Genomic DNA, 18,535 nt, shown 5'->3' with positions numbered 1-18,535 from the left:
ACATGGCTACTAGATACTGGTAACCTTTAAAAGGGGACAGACCAGGACATGGTTACTAGATACTGGTAACCTTTAAAAGGGGACAGACCAGGACATGGCTACTAGCTACTAGATACTGGTAACCTTTAAAAGGGGACAGACCAGGACATGGCTACTAGCTACTAGATACTGGTAACCTTTAAAAGGGGACAGACCAGGACATGGTTACTAGATACTGGTATCATTTAAAAGGGGACAGACCAGGACATGGCTACTAGCTACTAGATACTGGTAACCTTTAAAAGGGGACAGACCAGGACATGGTTACTCTGTCAGTACGTGTATTGATCTTTGCATTATCTGACAGTGAACCTTTGAGACAGACACCCTGACAGAGCAGGACATGACTAGTAGATAGACACTGCCCTTTAAAAGCACACTGTCTAGTGACCACTGGAGAGCTAGAGACTTCCCTTTAAAGGACACTGCTTAGTGACCACTGGAGAGCTCGAGACTACCCTTTAAAAGCACACTGTCTTGTGACCACTGGAGAGCTAGAGACTACCCTTTAAAAGCACACTGTCTAGTGACCACTGGAGAGCTAGAGACTTCCCTTTAAAGGACACTGCTTAGTGACCACTGGAGAGCTCGAGACTACCCTTTAAAAGCACACTGTCTTGTGACTACTGGAGAGCTCGAGACTACCCTTTAAAAGCACACTGTCTTGTGACCACTGGAGAGCTAGAGACTTCCCTTTAAAGGACACTGCTTAGTGACCACTGGAGAGCTCGAGACTACCCTTTAAAATGACACTGCTTAGTGACCACTGGAGAGCTCGAGACTACCCTTTAAAAGCACACTGTCTTGTGACCACTGGAGAGCTAGAGACTACCCTTTAAAAGCACACTGTCTAGTGACCACTGGAGAGCTAGAGACTACCCTTTAAAAGCACACTGTCTAGTGACCACTGGAGAGCTCGAGACTACCCTTTAAAAGCACACTGTCTTGTGACCACTGGAGAGCTAGAGACTACCCTTTAAAAGCACACTGTCCTGTGACCACTGGAGAGCTAGAGACTACCCTTTAAAAGCACACTGTCTAGTGACCACTGGAGAGCTAGAGACTACCCTTTAAAAGCACACTGTCTAGTGACCACTGGAGAGTGATTGCTCAAGACAGGGCAGTGCGTCTGTCCTTAGGGACCTGCCATCAGTGTCAGACAGAATGCAAAGGAAGCATTCAGGACCATGGATAGAGACAGAGCAACACACTCACGCAAGCACACCTGTCTCCTCCCAGCTGATACACATTAAGACACACTAATCCGATCGTTGACCTTGAAGAGATCGGCCCACTATCCTGGCAGACCTGAATCTAGAGGAGCTCTGAGTGGCATCCCATAATGAACACCTCCTGATACAATCACACACACTCACACATATACATACTGACATGTGCACGCACGCACACACTCACACATACAGACGGAGATGCACTCATCCCCACGTATGTAAACAAACACACACACACACACACACACACACACACACACACACACACACACACACACACACACACACACACACACACACACACACACACACACACACACACACACACACACACACACACACACACACACACACACACACACACGCGTGTCTGTCTGACTAGCTGGCTGAAAGCACATTTCTCCCCCCTCCTGCCTCCCCCTCCCATTCCTCAACCATTCCTCAGCCATTCCTCAGCCATTCCTCAGCCATTCCTCAGCCATTACTCAGCCATTACTCAGCCATTACTCAGCTATTCCTCAGCCATTCCTCAGCCATTACTCAGCCATTCCTCAGCCATTCCTCAGCCATTCCTCAGCCATTACTCAGCCATTACTCAGCCATTACTCAGCTATTCCTCAGCCATTCCTCAGCCATTACTCAGCTATTCCTCAGCCATTCCTCAGCCATTCCTCAGCCATTACTCAGCCATTACTCAGCCATTACTCAGCTATTCCTCAGCCATTACTCAGCCATTCCTCAGCCATTCCTCAGCCATTCCTCAGCCATTACTCAGCTATTCCTCAGCCATTACTCAGCCATTACCCAGCCATTACTCAGCCATTCCTCAGCCATTCCTCAGCCATTCCTCAGCCATTCCTCAACCATTCCTCAGCCATTCCTCAGCCATTCCTCAGCCATTCCTCAGCCATTCCTCAGCCATTCCTCAGCCATTACTCAGCTATTCCTCAGCCATTCCTCAGCCATTCCTCAGCCATTCCTCAGCCATTCCTCAGCCATTCCTCAGCCATTCCTCAGCCATTCCTCAGCCATTCCTCAGCCATTCCTCAGCCATTCCTCAGCCATTCCTCAGCCATTCCTCAGCCATTCCTCAGCCATTCCTCAGCCATTCCTCAGCCATTCCTCAGCCATTCCTCAGCCATTCCTCAGCCATTCCTCAGCCATTCCTCAGCCATTCCTCAGCCATTCCTCAGCCATTCCTCAGCCATTACTCAGCCATTACTCAGCTATTCCTCAGCCATTCCTCAGCCATTACTCAGCCATTCCTCATTCCTCAGCCATTCCTCAGCCATTCCTCAGCCATTCCTCAGCCATTCCTCAGCCATTCCTCAGCCATTCCTCAGCCATTCCTCAGCCATTCCTCAGCCATTACTCAGCCATTCCTCAGCCATTCCTCAGCCATTCCTCAGCCATTCCTCAGCCATTCCTCAGCCATTCCTCAGCCATTCCTCAGCCATTCCTCAGCCATTCCTCAGCCATTCCTCAGCCATTCCTCAGCCATTCCTACTGCCAAAAACAACAGACATAAAGCTGATATTTTCATCTCTAAAACAACAGACATGCAGCTCATCCTCCGTTTCCCCAGAAACAGTGATTACACGGCAGCATCCATCCACACTCATCATAGCCATTCCTGTACTACAAATAACAGAATTTAAAGTTCATTGCTTCTGACTAGCTTTTAGAACACCAACACATTGTCTAGTTGTAAAATAATGCATAAAAACACATCTGTCCAAAATCCATCTTTTACCCTGATCCTTTAGATGACAGATGGCTGTCATATCAGCTCATGGTCTGATGAAGATGAACTACACATTGGCCAAAGAACAACTCTTTATACCTAAATAGACTTGGCCTGAATCGCACATTCTTAAACACCAGGCAGGCAATCCTTAGACCGACACACATCCACACAAACACACACCCTCCTTAGGCAGACCGAGGGCTCTGTTCCTCAGCCAGTGAACTAATGAACCTTGTCTCCATCCTCCTCTGGGTTCCTAATCAGACAGACAGATTTCCGGTCTGCCTTCTGTGTGTGTGTGTGTGTGTGTGTGTGTGTGTGTGTGTGTGTGTGTGTGTGTGTGTGTGTGTGTGTGTGTGTGTGTGTGTGTGTGTGTGTGTGTGTGTGTGTGTGTGTGTGTGTGTGTGTGTGTGTGTGTGTGTGTGTGTGTGTGTGTGTGTGTGTGTAATTTCTGCAGTGGAGATGAGATTTGAATGAGATATGAAGCAGCATGCCAGAAAGAAATGGTTGTAGAAGGAAGGCTGTATGTCTGATGAGGAGCCCAGAGGAAGGCTGTATGTCTGATGAGGAGCCCAGAGGAAGGATGTCTGATGAGGAGCCCAGAGGAAGGATGTCTGATGAGGAGCCCAGAGGAAGGCTGTATGTCTGATGAGGAGCCCAGAGGAAGGCTGTATGTCTGATGAGGAGCCCAGAGGAAGGATGTCTGATGAGAAGCCCAGAGGAAGGCTGTATGTCTGATGAGGAGCCCATAGGAAGGCTGTATGTCTGATGAGGAGCCAAGAGGAAGGCCGTATGTCTGATGAGGAGCCCAGAGGAAGGCTGTATGTCTGATAAGGAGCCAAGAGGAAGGCTGTATGTCTGATGAGGAGCCAAGAGGAAGGATGTCTGATGAGGAGCCCAGAGGAAGGCTGTATGTCTGATGAGGAGCCAAGAGGAAGGATGTCTGATGAGGAGCCCAGAGGAAGGCTGTATGTCTGATGAGGAGCCAAGAGGAAGGATGTCTGATGAGGAACCCAGAGGAAGGATGTCTTTCTGATGAGGAGCCCAGAGGAAGGCTGTATGTCAAAGTTTATTGGTTAAGTACACATATTTGCAGGTGTTATAGCAGCTGCAGTGAAATGCTCATGTTACTAGCTCCAACTGTGCAGGACAATTTCTACAGTTCAAATACACAAATAATCAATGATCCAAACAATAAATCAAGAAATGACAATGAGTGAGAATGTGTCAGAATCCAGAATATAAATATATGGTGTGTATAGACAGTATAGAATGTGTCAGAATCCAGAATATAAATATATGGTGTGTATAGACAGTATAGAATGTGTCAGAATCCAGAATATAAATATATGGTGTGTATAGACAGTATAGAATGTGTCAGAATCCAGAATATAAATATATGGTGTGTATAGACAGTATAGAATGTGTCAGAATCCAGAATATAAATACATGGTGTGTATAGACAGTATAGAATGTGGAAAAGAATATGGTATCTACAGTAGTAGGTATATTAGGATAAGCTATGTGGAGAATACTGTAGAGACATGCACATTGAGTATATAAATAGATTAGGAGGTGACAAGCGTTCAATGACTCTATATACTGTCCACGGGGCGTTAGTCTCAAGGTGCAGGGCAGAGTACAGGGCAGGTAGCTGATCAACAGTCTGGAGATAGAAGCCGTTTTTCAGTCATTCGGTCCCAGCTTTGATGCACCTGTACCGGCTCTGTCTGCTAGATGGTAGCAGGGTGAACAGACCGTGACTTCATCAGTTTACTGGCTGACAGACAGAGGATAGGAGGGTGTTTAAAATGGACAGTTAGACAGAGAGAGTTCTTAGCCAGCTGTACCTCCATGGTCTTTGTCTTTCTGATTATCTCATCTCAACTACCCACCTCTGACTCAAACTTTAACCCTCTGCAGGCTGAGAGATAGAGGATAGAAGGGTGTTAGGCAGAGAGAGTTCTTGGCCAGCTGTACCTCCGTGATCTTAGTCTTTCTGATTATCTCATCTCAACTACCCACCTCTGACTCAAACTCTAACCCTCTGCAGGCTGAGAGATAGAGGATAGAAGGGTGTTAGGCAGAGAGAGTTCTTGGCCAGCTGTACCTCCGTGATCTTAGTCTTTCTGATTATCTCATCTCAACTACCCACCTCTGACTCAAACTCTAACCCTATGCAGGCTGACAAGATGGCGCTGCAGTGAATAGCAACTGTTTTACAGGCTCCTGACCAATTCTGCTGTTTTTTGTTTGTGTGGTTTTTTTGCGCTGATCTTACAAAAACAAATTGATAATGTGTCCGCCCTCCCCCAGACTGGAAAGAGTAAGGGACGGCAGAGGAGAGGCAGACGAGTCGGTATCCTGACAAAACTACGTTGGCGAGGAAATAAACCGCCTTCTATTGAGGAACGTACCGGAGAACAACCTGGAAGAGCTCCTCTCGAGACTATCCTATCAGCGGGACCTGAAGAACTGGAACACTCTCTGTTTCTCTGAGACATGGTTGAACAAGGACATGGATAATATACATCTATCTGACGTCTCCATGCATCGTCTAGAGAGGACATGGATAATATACATCTATCTGAAGTCTCCATGCATCGTCTAGAGAGGACAGGGGGATAATATACATCTATCTGACGTCTCCATGCATCGTCTAGAGAGGACATGGATAATATACATCTATCTGACGTCTCCATGCATCGTCTAGAGAGGACATGGATAATATACATCTATCTGACGTCTCCATGCATCGTCTAGAGAGGACAGGGGGATAATATACATCTATCTGACATCTCCATGCATCGTCTAGAGAGGACATGGATAATATACATCTATCTGAAGTCTCCATGCATCGTCTAGAGAGGACATGGATAATATACATCTATCTGACCTCTCCATGCATCGTCTAGAGGGGACGGGGGATAATATACATCTATCTGACCTCTCCATGCATCGTCTAGAGAGGACATGGATAATATACATCTATCTGACCTCTCCATGCATCGTCTAGAGGGGACGGGGGATAATATACATCTATCTGACCTCTCCATGCATCGTCTAGAGAGGACATGGATAATATACATCTATCTGACCTCTCCATGCATCGTCTAGAGGGGACGGGGGATAATATACATCTATCTGACCTCTCCATGCATCGTCTAGAGAGGACATGGATAATATACATCTATCTGACCTCTCCATGCATCGTCTAGAGGGGACGGGGGATAATATACATCTATCTGACGTCTCCATGCATCGTCTAGAGAGGACATGGATAATATACATCTATCTGACATCTCCATGCATCGTCTAGAGAGGACATGGATAATATACATCTATCTGACCTCTCCATGCATCGTCTAGAGAGGACATGGATAATATACATCTATCTGACGTCTCCATGCATCGTCTTGAGAGGACATGGATAATATACATCTATCTGACGTCTCCATGCATCGTCTAGAGAGGACATGGATAATATACATCTATCTGACGTCTCCATGCATCGTCTAGAGGGGACATGGATAATATACATCTATCTGACGTCTCCATGCATCGTCTAGAGAGGACATGGATAATATACATCTATCTGACGTCTCCATGCATCGTCTAGAGAGGACAGGGGGATAATATACATCTATCTGACGTCTCCATGCATCGTCTAGAGAGGACAGGGGGATAATATACATCTATCTGCCGTCTCCATGCATCGTCTAGAGAGGACATGGATAATATACATCTATCTGACGTCTCCATGCATCGTCTAGAGAGGACATGGATAATATACATCTATCTGCCGTCTCCATGCATCGTCTAGAGAGGACAGGGGGATAATATACATCTATCTGCCGTCTCCATGCATCGTCTAGAGAGGACAGGGGATAATATACATCTATCTGACGTCTCCATGCATCGTCTAGAGAGGACAGGGGGATAATATACATCTATCTGACGTCTCCATGCATCGTCTAGAGAGGACATGGATAATATACATCTATCTGACGTCTCCATGCATCGTCTAGAGGGGACGGGGGATAATATACATCTATCTGACATCTCCATGCATCGTCTAGAGGGGACGGGGGATAATAATTATTATATTATATTATTATAATATACATCTATCTGACATCTCCATGCATCGTCTAGAGGGGACGGGGGATAATATACATCTATCTGACGTCTCCATGCATCGTCTAGAGGGGACGGGGGATAATATACATCTATCTGACATCTCCATGCATCGTCTAGAGGGGACGGGGGATAATATACATCTATCTGACGTCTGCATGCATCGTCTAGAGAGGACATGGATAATATACATCTATCTGACGTCTCCATGCATCGTCTAGAGAGGACAGGGATAATATACATCTATCTGCCGTCTCCATGCATCGTCTAGAGAGGACATGGGGATAATATACATCTATCTGACGTCTCCATGCATCGTCTGCAGACTATTTACCAAGATTGTTTTCATATACATGGTTCATAGCTGTCTATTTACCACCACAAACTGCTGCTTGCACTAACACTACGCTCAACGAGCTGTATAGGACTATAAGCAAATCAAAAAGTGTACATCCAGAGTTGGCGCATCTCGTGGCCGGTGATTTTAATGCAGGGAAACAGAAATCTGTTTTCACTAAAATGTTACCAGCATGTCACCTGCATGTCACCTGCATGTCACCTGTGCAACTAGAGGCGACAAAGCCCTTGATCACCTTGATGCACAGAAATGCTTACAAGGCAGTCCATCGCCCTCCCTTTGGCAAATCTCACCATAACTTTAACCTTCTAATTCCTTCTTACAAGCAAAAACTCAAACAGGAAGTACCAGTGACACACTCAATATTTAATTGGTCTGATGAAGCAGACGTTAAGTTACAGAACTGTTTTGCTAGCACAGACAGGAATATGTTCCGGGATTCATCCCATGGCATTGAGGAGTTGACCACATCAGTCACCGGCTTCATTAATAAGTGCACTGATGGCTTCTTCTCCACAGTGACTGTGCGCACATATCCTAACCAGAAGCCATTGATTACAGGCAACATCCGCACTGAGTTTAAGGCCAGAGCTGCCACTTTCAAGAAGCGGGACACTAATCCGGACGCTTTCTGTTCCTCCACACCTATAGGCAGGAACTTAAACAGGAAGCACTTGTGGCAAGAACTGTTCAACGTTGGTTTGACCAGTTGGAATCTATGTTTTAAGATTGTTTTGATCTCGTGGTGTGGGAAATGGTACACTGACTCTGTGACTGAGTTCATCAGGAAGTGCATAGAGGATGTTGTTCCCACTGTGAAAATGATAACTTACCCAAACCAAAAACTGTGGATAGATGGCAGCATATGTGCAAAACTAAAAGCGTGAACCACCACTTTTAACCATGGCAAGGTGACATGGATGTCTACAAACAGCTATGCCCTCCGCAAGGCAAACAAAGAGACAAAACGACAGGGACAAAGTGGAGTCGCAATTCATCTGCTCAGACACGAGACATATTGAGCAGAGACTCCAGACAATTACGGATTAAAAATTGAAATCAAGCCACGTTCTGCACACCGACGCCTCGCTCCCGGATAAGCAAGTGGGGATAACAGACTGGGATAGGGAGAGATTGATTATGTCTGTAAACACTCCAGCCAGCTGGTCTGCACATGCTCTGAGGACGCGGCGAGGGATGCCATCAGGGCCGGCAGCCTTGAGAGGGTTAACTTAAATGACTAACTCACGTTGGCCACGGAGAACGACAGCACCCAGTTCTTGTGAACGGAGGAGCCCTGTGTCGGCAGCTCGATGCGGGCGAGGAAGGTGCCCTCCAAGCGCATCACTAAGCTCAGGTCCCTGGGACTGAACCCCTCCCGCTGCAAATGGATCCTGAACTTCCTGACGAGCTGCCCCCAGGTGGTGAGGGTAGGCAACAACACATCCGCCACACTGACCCTAAACATGGGGTTTCTTCAGGGATGCGTGCTTAGTCCCCTCCTGTACTCCCTGTTCACCCATGACTGCGTGGCCACACAAGACTCCAACACACCATCATTAAGTTTGCTGGCGACACGACGACATGTCAGTAGTAGGCCTGATCACCGATGACGATGAGACAGCCTATAGGGAGCAGGTCATTGACCTTGCAGTGTGGTGCCAGGACAACATCTCCCTCAACGTTGACAATACAAAGGAGTTGGTTATGGTCTACAGGAAATGGAGGACCAACACACCACTATCTAAATCAAAAGGGGCTACAGTGGAGCGGGTCAAGAGCTTCAAGTCCCTCTGTGTACACAGCACTAAGTAATTACCATGGTCCAAACACACTAACACAGTCGTGAAGAAGGCATGACAATGACTCTTCCCCCTCAGGAGGCTGAAAACTTTCAGCATGGGCCTTCAAATCCTCAAAACGTTCTACAACTACACCATTGAGAGTATCTTGACTGACTGCATCACCGCTTGGTAGGGCAACTGCTTCGCATCCAACCGATGAGAGAGAGAGAGAGAGAGAGAGAGAGAGAGAGAGAGAGAGAGAGAGAGAGAGAGAGAGAGAGAGAGAGAGAGAGAGAGAGAGTCGTAGACCAGACAGACAAAAGTCAGAAACTACAGTGAGGACCACCAATTAGTACTTGTAGAGAGAGACAGAAAGACTGGGTCGATAGAGGGCAGACTGCCTGCTGTTCTCTTTCTTAGTCATTTAGCAGACACCCTTATCCAGTGTGACTTACAGGAGCCATTAGGCTTAAGTGCCTTGCTCAGTAAATATATTTGTTGTTGGCTCTGGATTCAAACCAGCAACCTTTCGGCTACTGGCCCAATGCTCTTAACTGCTAGGCTTCATACTTCTCTCTATCTTTCTTTCTCTCTTTCTCTCCATCTCTTCCTCTATCCTTCCCTCTCTCTGTCTCTTCCTCTATCTTTCTCATCCTCTATCCTTCCCGCTCTCCTTCTCTATCTCTCGTTATCATCCTCTCTCTCTCTCTCTCTCTCTCTCTCTCTCTCTCTCTCTCTCTCTCTCTCTCTCTCTCTCTCTCCAAGGTCTTAACCACCTAGGTGAATCAAAGAGAAACTGAGGGAAGAAAAAGGAAGAAAAACACCAACCATCCAAAATACCCCTTCTCTTTCTCTTTCTCTTTCTCTTTCTCTTTCTCTTTCTCTTTCTCTTTCTTACTCTCTCTCTCTTTCTTTCTCTTTCTCTCTCTCTCTTTCCTCCCTTTGCCCTCCTTTCCTTTCCTCTCTGGAAGGCAGTCATTTGGCACTGCAAGTTCACAAAAGCTGCGGATGTTCTTTGTAAATTAGTGGTCTGTGGAGATGCTGTCTCTGCCGGAGACAGGGCGGGTTCGTCTTAAAATAAAGTGGGAGTTTTTGAAGGAAGAGTGGCCACCTCTCAACCCTGAGAGGCTCATTCAGGATGACAGGAGAAGTGACAGGAGGAAAACCCACGCAGATAAAATCATAAAACCCCTGCCTGAGGTTGTACCCAGCATCCTTGGTGGAAAACAAATACTTGACATCTGTATTTATTTGTGGGATAAAGACGAGAGGACCTGACCAACACATTTCTGTTCCAGAATATGGTTCATGAATGTGAATAGAATTTATTTCTGTTCTGTATAAAATATGATTCCATTAGATGTTTCCTTGTTTAATCTACAGTCAGAGGTTTAGTCAGAAGTTTACATACACCTTAGCCAAATACGTTTAAACTCAGTTTTTCACAATTCCTGACATTTAATCAGAGTAAAAATTCCGTTTTAGGATTTATTTTAAGAATGTGAAATGACAGAATAATATTAGAGAGAATGATTTATTTCAGCTTTTATTTCACATTCCCAGTGGGTCAGAAGTTTACAAACACTCAATTAGTATTTGGTAGCATTGCCTTTGAATTGTTTAACTTGGGTCAAACATTTCGAGTAGCCTTCCACAAGCTTCCCACAATAAGTTGGGTGAATTTTGGCCCATTCCTCCTGACAGAGCTGGTGTAACTGAGTCAGGTTTGTAGGCCTCCTTGCTCGCACATGCTTTTCAGTTTTGCCCACACATTTTCCATGGGATTGAGGTCAGGGCTTTGTGATGGCCACTCCAATACCTTGACTTTGTTGTCCTTAAGCCATTTTGTCACAACTTTGGAAGTATGCTTGGGGTCATTGTCCATTTGGAAGACCCATTTGCGACCAAGATTTAACTTCTTGACTGATGTCTTGAGATGTTGCTTCAATAGATCTTCAATAGATGTCCATCCTCATGATGCCATCTATTTTGAGAAGTGCCCCAGTCCCTCCTGCAGCAAAGCACCCACACAACATGATGCTGCCGCTCATGTGCTTCACGTTTGGGATGGTGTTCTTCGGTTTGGCCAAACAGTTCTATATTAGTTTCATCAGACCAGAGGACATTTCTCCAAAAAGTACGATATTTGTCCCCATGTGCAGTTGCAAACCGTAGTCTGGCTTTTTTATGGCGGATTTTGAGCAGTGGCTTCTTCCTTGCTGAGCGGCCTTTCAGGTTATGTTGACATGGGACTCGTTTTACTGTGGATTTAGATGTACCTGTTTCCTCCAGCATCTTCACAAGGTCCTTTGCTGTTGTTCTGGGATTGATTTGCACTTTTTACACCAAAGTATGTTCATGTCTAGGAGACAGAACGCGTCTCCTTCCTGAGCGGTATGACGGCTGCGTGGTCCCATGGTGTTTATACTTGCGTACTATTGTTTGTACAGATGAACGTGGACCCTTCAGGAATTTATAAATTGCTCCCAAGGATGAACCAGACTTGTGGAGGTCTACAATAGTTTTTCTGAGGTCTTGGCTGATTTATTTTATTTTCCCATGATGTCAAGCCAAGAGGCAAAGAGTTTGAAGGTAGGCCTTGAAATACATCCACAGGTACACCTCCAATTGACTCAAATGATGTCAATTAGCTTATCAGGAGCTTCTCAAGCCATGACATCATTTTCTGGAATTTTCCAAGCTGTTTAAAGGCACAGTCAACGTAGTGTGTGCAAACCTCTGACCCACTGGAATTGTGATACAGTGAATTACAAGTGAAATAATCTGTCTGTAAACAATTATTGGAAAAATGCCTTTGTGTCAAGCACAAAGTAGATGTCCTAACCGATTTGCCAAAACTATAGTTTGTTAACAAAACATTTGTGGAGTGGTTGAAAAACGCATTTTAATGACTCCAGCCTAAGTGTATGTAAACTTCCAACTTCAACTGTATATATCATTGAATATGTTCTACTAACATGGGAGTCATGTAGCTGTTCTTACCTAGCAGGTATACTATACACACAACATCCTTCTTTTGAACAGCACAGGGAGGCAGAAATATCCCTTCTAGCAACAGCTATATCCCTCTGATGTGACTAAATAATGATAAATACTCCTCAGGGATTCTGTAATTATGAAATCCAGCATTTGAAATGACCTTTCCACCCTGACTGCTATGGAGTGACTGGGTTTCTAGGGAAGAAGAACAAACATCATAGAGAGACGTAATGAGTCGATGGGGACTGGTCATCTCTTGTGGATGTGCTCCCTGCTGCCACCGAGTGGACAGTGGTGGTATTATACCTCCAGACAGAGATACAGACACATCCCAACCCAGTGACACATTACACAACGTGACTAAATAAAAGTACTTCACTACGGCTGATTTAGGATCAGGAACAGGTCCCGCCTGCTTACACAATCTTATGATCTAAAAGAGCAAATCTGATCCTAGATCAGCACTCCTACTCTGAATACGAACTCAGATCACAATGACCACTCAGGCTCAGTGCTGGTGAATTCTATAGTATTCAACTGTCTGGAACAGATTCTGAAAGAATACCACACTCACCCACTTTAAGTGCATTCCATAATGTATCAAGCTCACTGCAGAATGCTTACCTGTTGTGCGTCCTCCCACTTTTCCCTGTTGTCTTCCTCTAGGAGATTGCTGATGATTTGAAAGAAGTTCTGAAGGGAGGAGAGAGAGGAAATTGAGTGAATTAAACGGACTCTTATTGCATCAAAAGAAAACCAAGCTGATGCCCCACACACACACACACACACACACACACACACACACACACACACACACACACACACACACACACACACACACACACACACACACACACACACACACACACACACACACACACAATAACACACCTGTTGTCACAAACACACAGACAGATGCTCAGGGAACTATCACTACCCTATTGACAGTCAGAGTCAAGGATGACCGTCAGGAGAATAACACTATCCTGTTGACAGTCAGAGTCAAAAATATTTCAGCTGGTCTCCCGTGTGTGTGTGTGTGTGTGTGTGTTGTGTGTGTGTGTGTGTGTGTGAGTGAGTGTGTGTGTGTGTGTGTGTGTGTGTGTGTGTGTGTGTGTGTGTGTGTGTGTGTGTGTGTGTGTGTGTGTGTGTGTGTGTGTGTGTGTGTGTGTGTGTGTGTGTGTGTGTGTGTGTGTGTGTGTGTGTGCGTGCCCAGGTGTGTGTGCCCCTTTGGCCCCTTTCCCGATACAGACAATCTTGTTTTCTACTTGAATGCTTATGCTCCCTCTGGTGGTAATGTGCACATTTGAACATTAGCACACACACACACACACACACACACACACACACACACACACACACACACACACACACACACACACACACACACACACACACACACACACACACACACACACACACACACACACACACACACACACACACACACACACACACACACACAGCAAAAATGCACAGATGCAGCAGCGAGCGCTAGCTGTACTCATTGTGTCAGACTGTCTGTCCACACAACGACAAACCAGACACACGACCAGGACACAGCTAGCATTCAGGACAGAAATGATCTGATTGGAGGAGGAGGAGGAGGAGGAGGAGGAGGAGGAGGAGGAGGAAGAAGAGGGGATTCAGGCTGTAATCTCCATCATACGACTGAAATAAAGAAATTAAAGCTGGAGGAGAGAGAGGAAGGGGAGAAACAGGGGAGAGAGGGGGAGACAGTGGAGAGGGAGGAGGAGAGGGAAGACAGGGAGGGGGACACAGGGGAGAAACGGGGGAGAGAGGGGGAGACAGTGGAGAGGGAGGAGGAGAGGGAAGACAGGGAGGGGGAAACAGGGGAGAAACAGGGGAGAGAGGGGGAGACAGTGGAGAGGGAGGAGGAGAGGGAAGACAGGGAGGGGGACACAGGGGAGAAACAGGGGAGAGAGGGGGAGACAGTGGAGAGGGAGGAGGAGAGGGAAGACAGGGAGGGGGTCACAGGGGAGAGACAGGGGAGAGAGGGGAGACAGTGGAGAGGGAAGACAGGGAGACAGGGAGGGGGACACAGGGGAGAGACAGGGGAGAGAGGGGAGACAGCGGAGAGGGAGGAGGAGAGGGAAGACAGGGAGGGGGACACAGGGGAGAAACAGGGGATAGAGGGGGAGACAGTGGAGAGGGAGGAGGAGAGGGAAGACAGGGAGGGGGACAAAGGGGAGAGACAGGGGAGAGAGGGGGAGACAGTGGAGAGGGAGGAGGAGAGGGAAGACAGGGGAGAGGGGAAGGGGAGACTGGGAGAGAGGGGGTCAGAAGAGGGAGGGGAGGTAGAGTGGGAGGCAGGAGGGAGGGTAAATAGGTAGAGGGGGTGAAAGGAGGGAGAGGGAAAGAGGTAGAGGGGGTGACAGGAGGGAGGGGGAAAGAGGTAGAGGGGGTGACAGGAGGGAGGGGGAAAGAGGTAGAGGGGGTGACAGGAGGGAGGGGGAAAGAGGTAGAGGAGGTGACAGGAGGGAGGGGGAAAGAGGTAGAGGAGGTGACAGGAGGGAGGGGGAAAGAGGTAGAGGGGGTGACAGGACAGAGGGGGAAAGAGGTAGAGGGGTGACAGGAGGGAGGGGGAAAGAGGTAGAGGAGGTGACAGGAGGGAGGGGGAAAGAGGTAGAGGGGGTGACAGGGGGAGGGGGAGAGTTCTCTGATAAAATAAACAGGCATAATGGAGCTTTCTTAGCGTCGATTTCAGGGAAAATGTATTTGAAATGACTACCATTCACCACTGCATTCAACATGACATATTACAGTAAATATAATGATTACATGTTACAGTAAATATAATGATTACACGTCAGAGTAAATAAAATATTAACATGTCACAGTAAATATAATGATTACATATTACAGTAAATATAATGATTACATATTACAGTAAATATAATGATTACATGTCACAGTAAATATAATGATTACATATTACAGTAAATATAATGATTACATATTACAGTAAATATAATGATTACATGTCACAGTAAATATAATGATTACATATTACAGTAAATATAATGATTACATATTACAGTAAATATAATGATTACATATTACAGTAAATATAATGATTACATGTCACAGTAAATATAATGAGTACATATTACAGTAAATATAACGATGACATATTACAGTAAATATAACGATTACATATTACAGTAAATATAACGATTACATATTACAGTAAATATAATGATTACATGTCACAGTAAATATAATGATTACATATTACAGTAAATATAATGATGACATATTACAGTAAATATAATGATTACATATTACAGTAAATATAATGATTACATATTACAGTAAATATAATGATTACATATTACAGTAAATATAATGATTACATATTACAGTAAATATAATGATTACATATTACAGTAAATATAATGATTACATATTACAGTAAATATAATGATTACATGTCACAGTAAATATAATGATTACATATTACAGTAAATATAATAATTACATATTACAGTAAATATAATGATTACATATTACAGTAAATATAATGATTACACATTACAGTAAATATAATGAGTACATATTACAGTAAATATAACGATTACATATTACAGTATATATAACGATTACATATTACATGAAATATAATGATTACATATTACAGTAAATATAATGATTACATATTGCAGTAAATATAATGATTACATATTACAGTAAATATAATGATTACACATTACAGTAAATATAATGAGTACATATTACAGTAAATATAACGATTACATATTACAGTATATATAACGATTACATATTACATGAAATATAATGATTACATATTACAGTAAATATAATGATTACATGTCACAGTAAATATAATGATTACCTGTTACAGTAAATATAATTACAATGGTAGCTTGCCTCGTTAAATAAAGGTTAAATAAACAATTTAAATGTAAAACTTTAGACAACATTCACCCACTCTGGGGAAACCAACCATTACAGTAAATGTAACAGTACATATAATGATTACAAAGGCAGCGTTAGACAACATAATAACAGAGGTGACTGCTCATCCCAGGCAGGTACCTATTTGTTTCCGTTTCTATTTGAGTCTTTTAGACCAATGACTGTTCATCTGGGTAAGGGGATGGACTCTAGACCATACTATCAGCCAATTATGTCTGTGTATGTAAATATCTCTAAATGTGTTTCCTAACGCTCACACGATCCGGCTGAGCATTTCAAGAGCCAAAGCAGGCTCAGGGAAATAAATTATTTAAAAAGTTATTTTCATTAAATAAACACACACAGTTATTTATGAGACATACAGTGATGATTTAAAATAACAAAGGTGTCATGGGGACTTTAACTGTGTAAATAATCATTCCAGTTTCAATGGAAAGGGGAGATATGTTGACAGGCCTCTCAGGGGTTTTCCACCTCTCCTGCACATGCTCTTTTCCTTTGAAACGTTATCATATTGTTTTCTATTTTCATGTATGCAACAAATAAAAGGATCCCTGTAACACAAATCAAAATAAATCCAACACACAATTCTACCTCAGCAGCATGGTCAACATTTATCAAGACAAAAGAGACCGATCCACTCACCTGCACGTCGTCTGAGCTCGGTTCGTAACTGGCCCTCTTGAAGGTATCAGTCACGTTTCTGAGTATCTCCACAGAGGACAGCAGGTCTCCAGCGTAGAAGTTCCTTCTCTGGGTGAGATCCAGCAGGGTCTTGGTCACCTGAGACATCCCGTCCCCCGCCAACTTCCCCTGGCCCTTAGCTAGATGGCCCTGGATCTCCAGAAGAAGAAATGAACTATGAGGTCTTATATGTTCTCTACACTATATTACAGTATATTACTACAGTATTACTATATTGATTGGTTCTCTACACTATATTACAGTATATTACTACAGTATTACTATATTGATTGGTTCTCTACACTATATTACAGTATATTACTACAGTATTACTACATTGATTGGTTCTCTACACTATATTACAGTATATTACTACAGTATTACTATATTGATTGGTTCTCTACACTATATTACAGTATATTACTACAGTATTACTACATTGATTGGTTCTCTACACTATATTACAGTATATTACTACAGTATTACTATATTGATTGGTTCTCTACACTATATTACAGTATATTACTACAGTATTACTACATTGATTGGTTCTCTACACTATATTACAGTATATTACTACAGTATTACTATATTGATTGGTTCTCTACACTATATTACAGTATATTACTACAGTATTACTATATTGATTGGTTCTCTACACTATATTACAGTATATTACTACAGTATTACTATATTGATTGGTTCTCTACACTATATTACAGTATATTACTACAGTATTACTACATTGATTGGTTCTCTACACTATATTACAGTATATTACTACAGTATTACTATATTGATTGATTCTCTACACTATATTACAGTATATTACTACAGTATTACTATATTGATTGGTTCTCTACACTATATTACAGTATATTACTACAGTATTACTATATTGATTGGTTCTCTACACTATATTACAGTATATTACTACAGTATTACTATATTGATTGGTTCTCTACACTATATTACAGTATATTACTACAGTATTACTATATTGATTGGTTCTCTACACTATATTACAGTATATTACTACAGTATTACTACATTGATTGGTTCTCTACACTATATTACAGTATATTACTACAGTATTACTACATTGATTGATTCTCTACACTATATTACAGTATATTACTACAGTATTACTATATTGATTGGTTCTCTACACTATATTACAGTATATTACTACAGTATTACTACATTGATTGATTCTCTACACTATATTACAGTATATTACTACAGTATTACTACATTGATTGGTTCTCTACACTATATCACAGTATATTACTACAGTATTACTACATTGATTGATTCTCTACACTATATTACAGTATATTACTACATTGATTGGTTCTCTACACTATATCACAGTATATTACTACAGTATTACTATATTGATTGGTTCTCTACACTATATTACAGTATATTACTACAGTATTACTACATTGATTGATTATCTACACTATATTACAGTATATTACTACAGTATTACTATATTGATTGGTTCTCTACACTATATTACAGTATATTACTACAGTATTACTATATTGATTGGTTCTCTACACTATATCACAGTATATTACTACAGTAT

General features: G+C 43.2%; 1 protein-coding gene across 1 annotated transcript in view; it reads right to left on the bottom strand.

The window, feature by feature from the left end:
* LOC127919558 (adhesion G protein-coupled receptor B3-like) overlaps positions 1-18,535 on the bottom strand; it is a gene marked incomplete at its 3' end in the record, with an annotated part of 88,761 nt that overhangs the window by 24,813 nt on the left and 45,413 nt on the right. Inside the window, exons 8-9 of the mRNA XM_052503291.1 lie at positions 16,903-17,091; positions 12,922-12,990 (exon numbers count right to left, since the gene is read on the bottom strand). Of these exons, the coding sequence (XP_052359251.1) occupies positions 12,922-12,990; positions 16,903-17,091 (258 nt within the window). The remainder of the gene's footprint in view (positions 1-12,921; positions 12,991-16,902; positions 17,092-18,535) is intronic.

This window comes from Oncorhynchus keta, unplaced genomic scaffold, assembly GCF_023373465.1.
Source record: "Oncorhynchus keta strain PuntledgeMale-10-30-2019 unplaced genomic scaffold, Oket_V2 Un_contig_17033_pilon_pilon, whole genome shotgun sequence".
Classification (NCBI taxonomy): domain Eukaryota; kingdom Metazoa; phylum Chordata; class Actinopteri; order Salmoniformes; family Salmonidae; genus Oncorhynchus; species Oncorhynchus keta.
The sequence above is the reverse complement of the archived record's forward strand: the minus strand, read 5'-3'. Positions and strand labels throughout refer to the sequence as shown.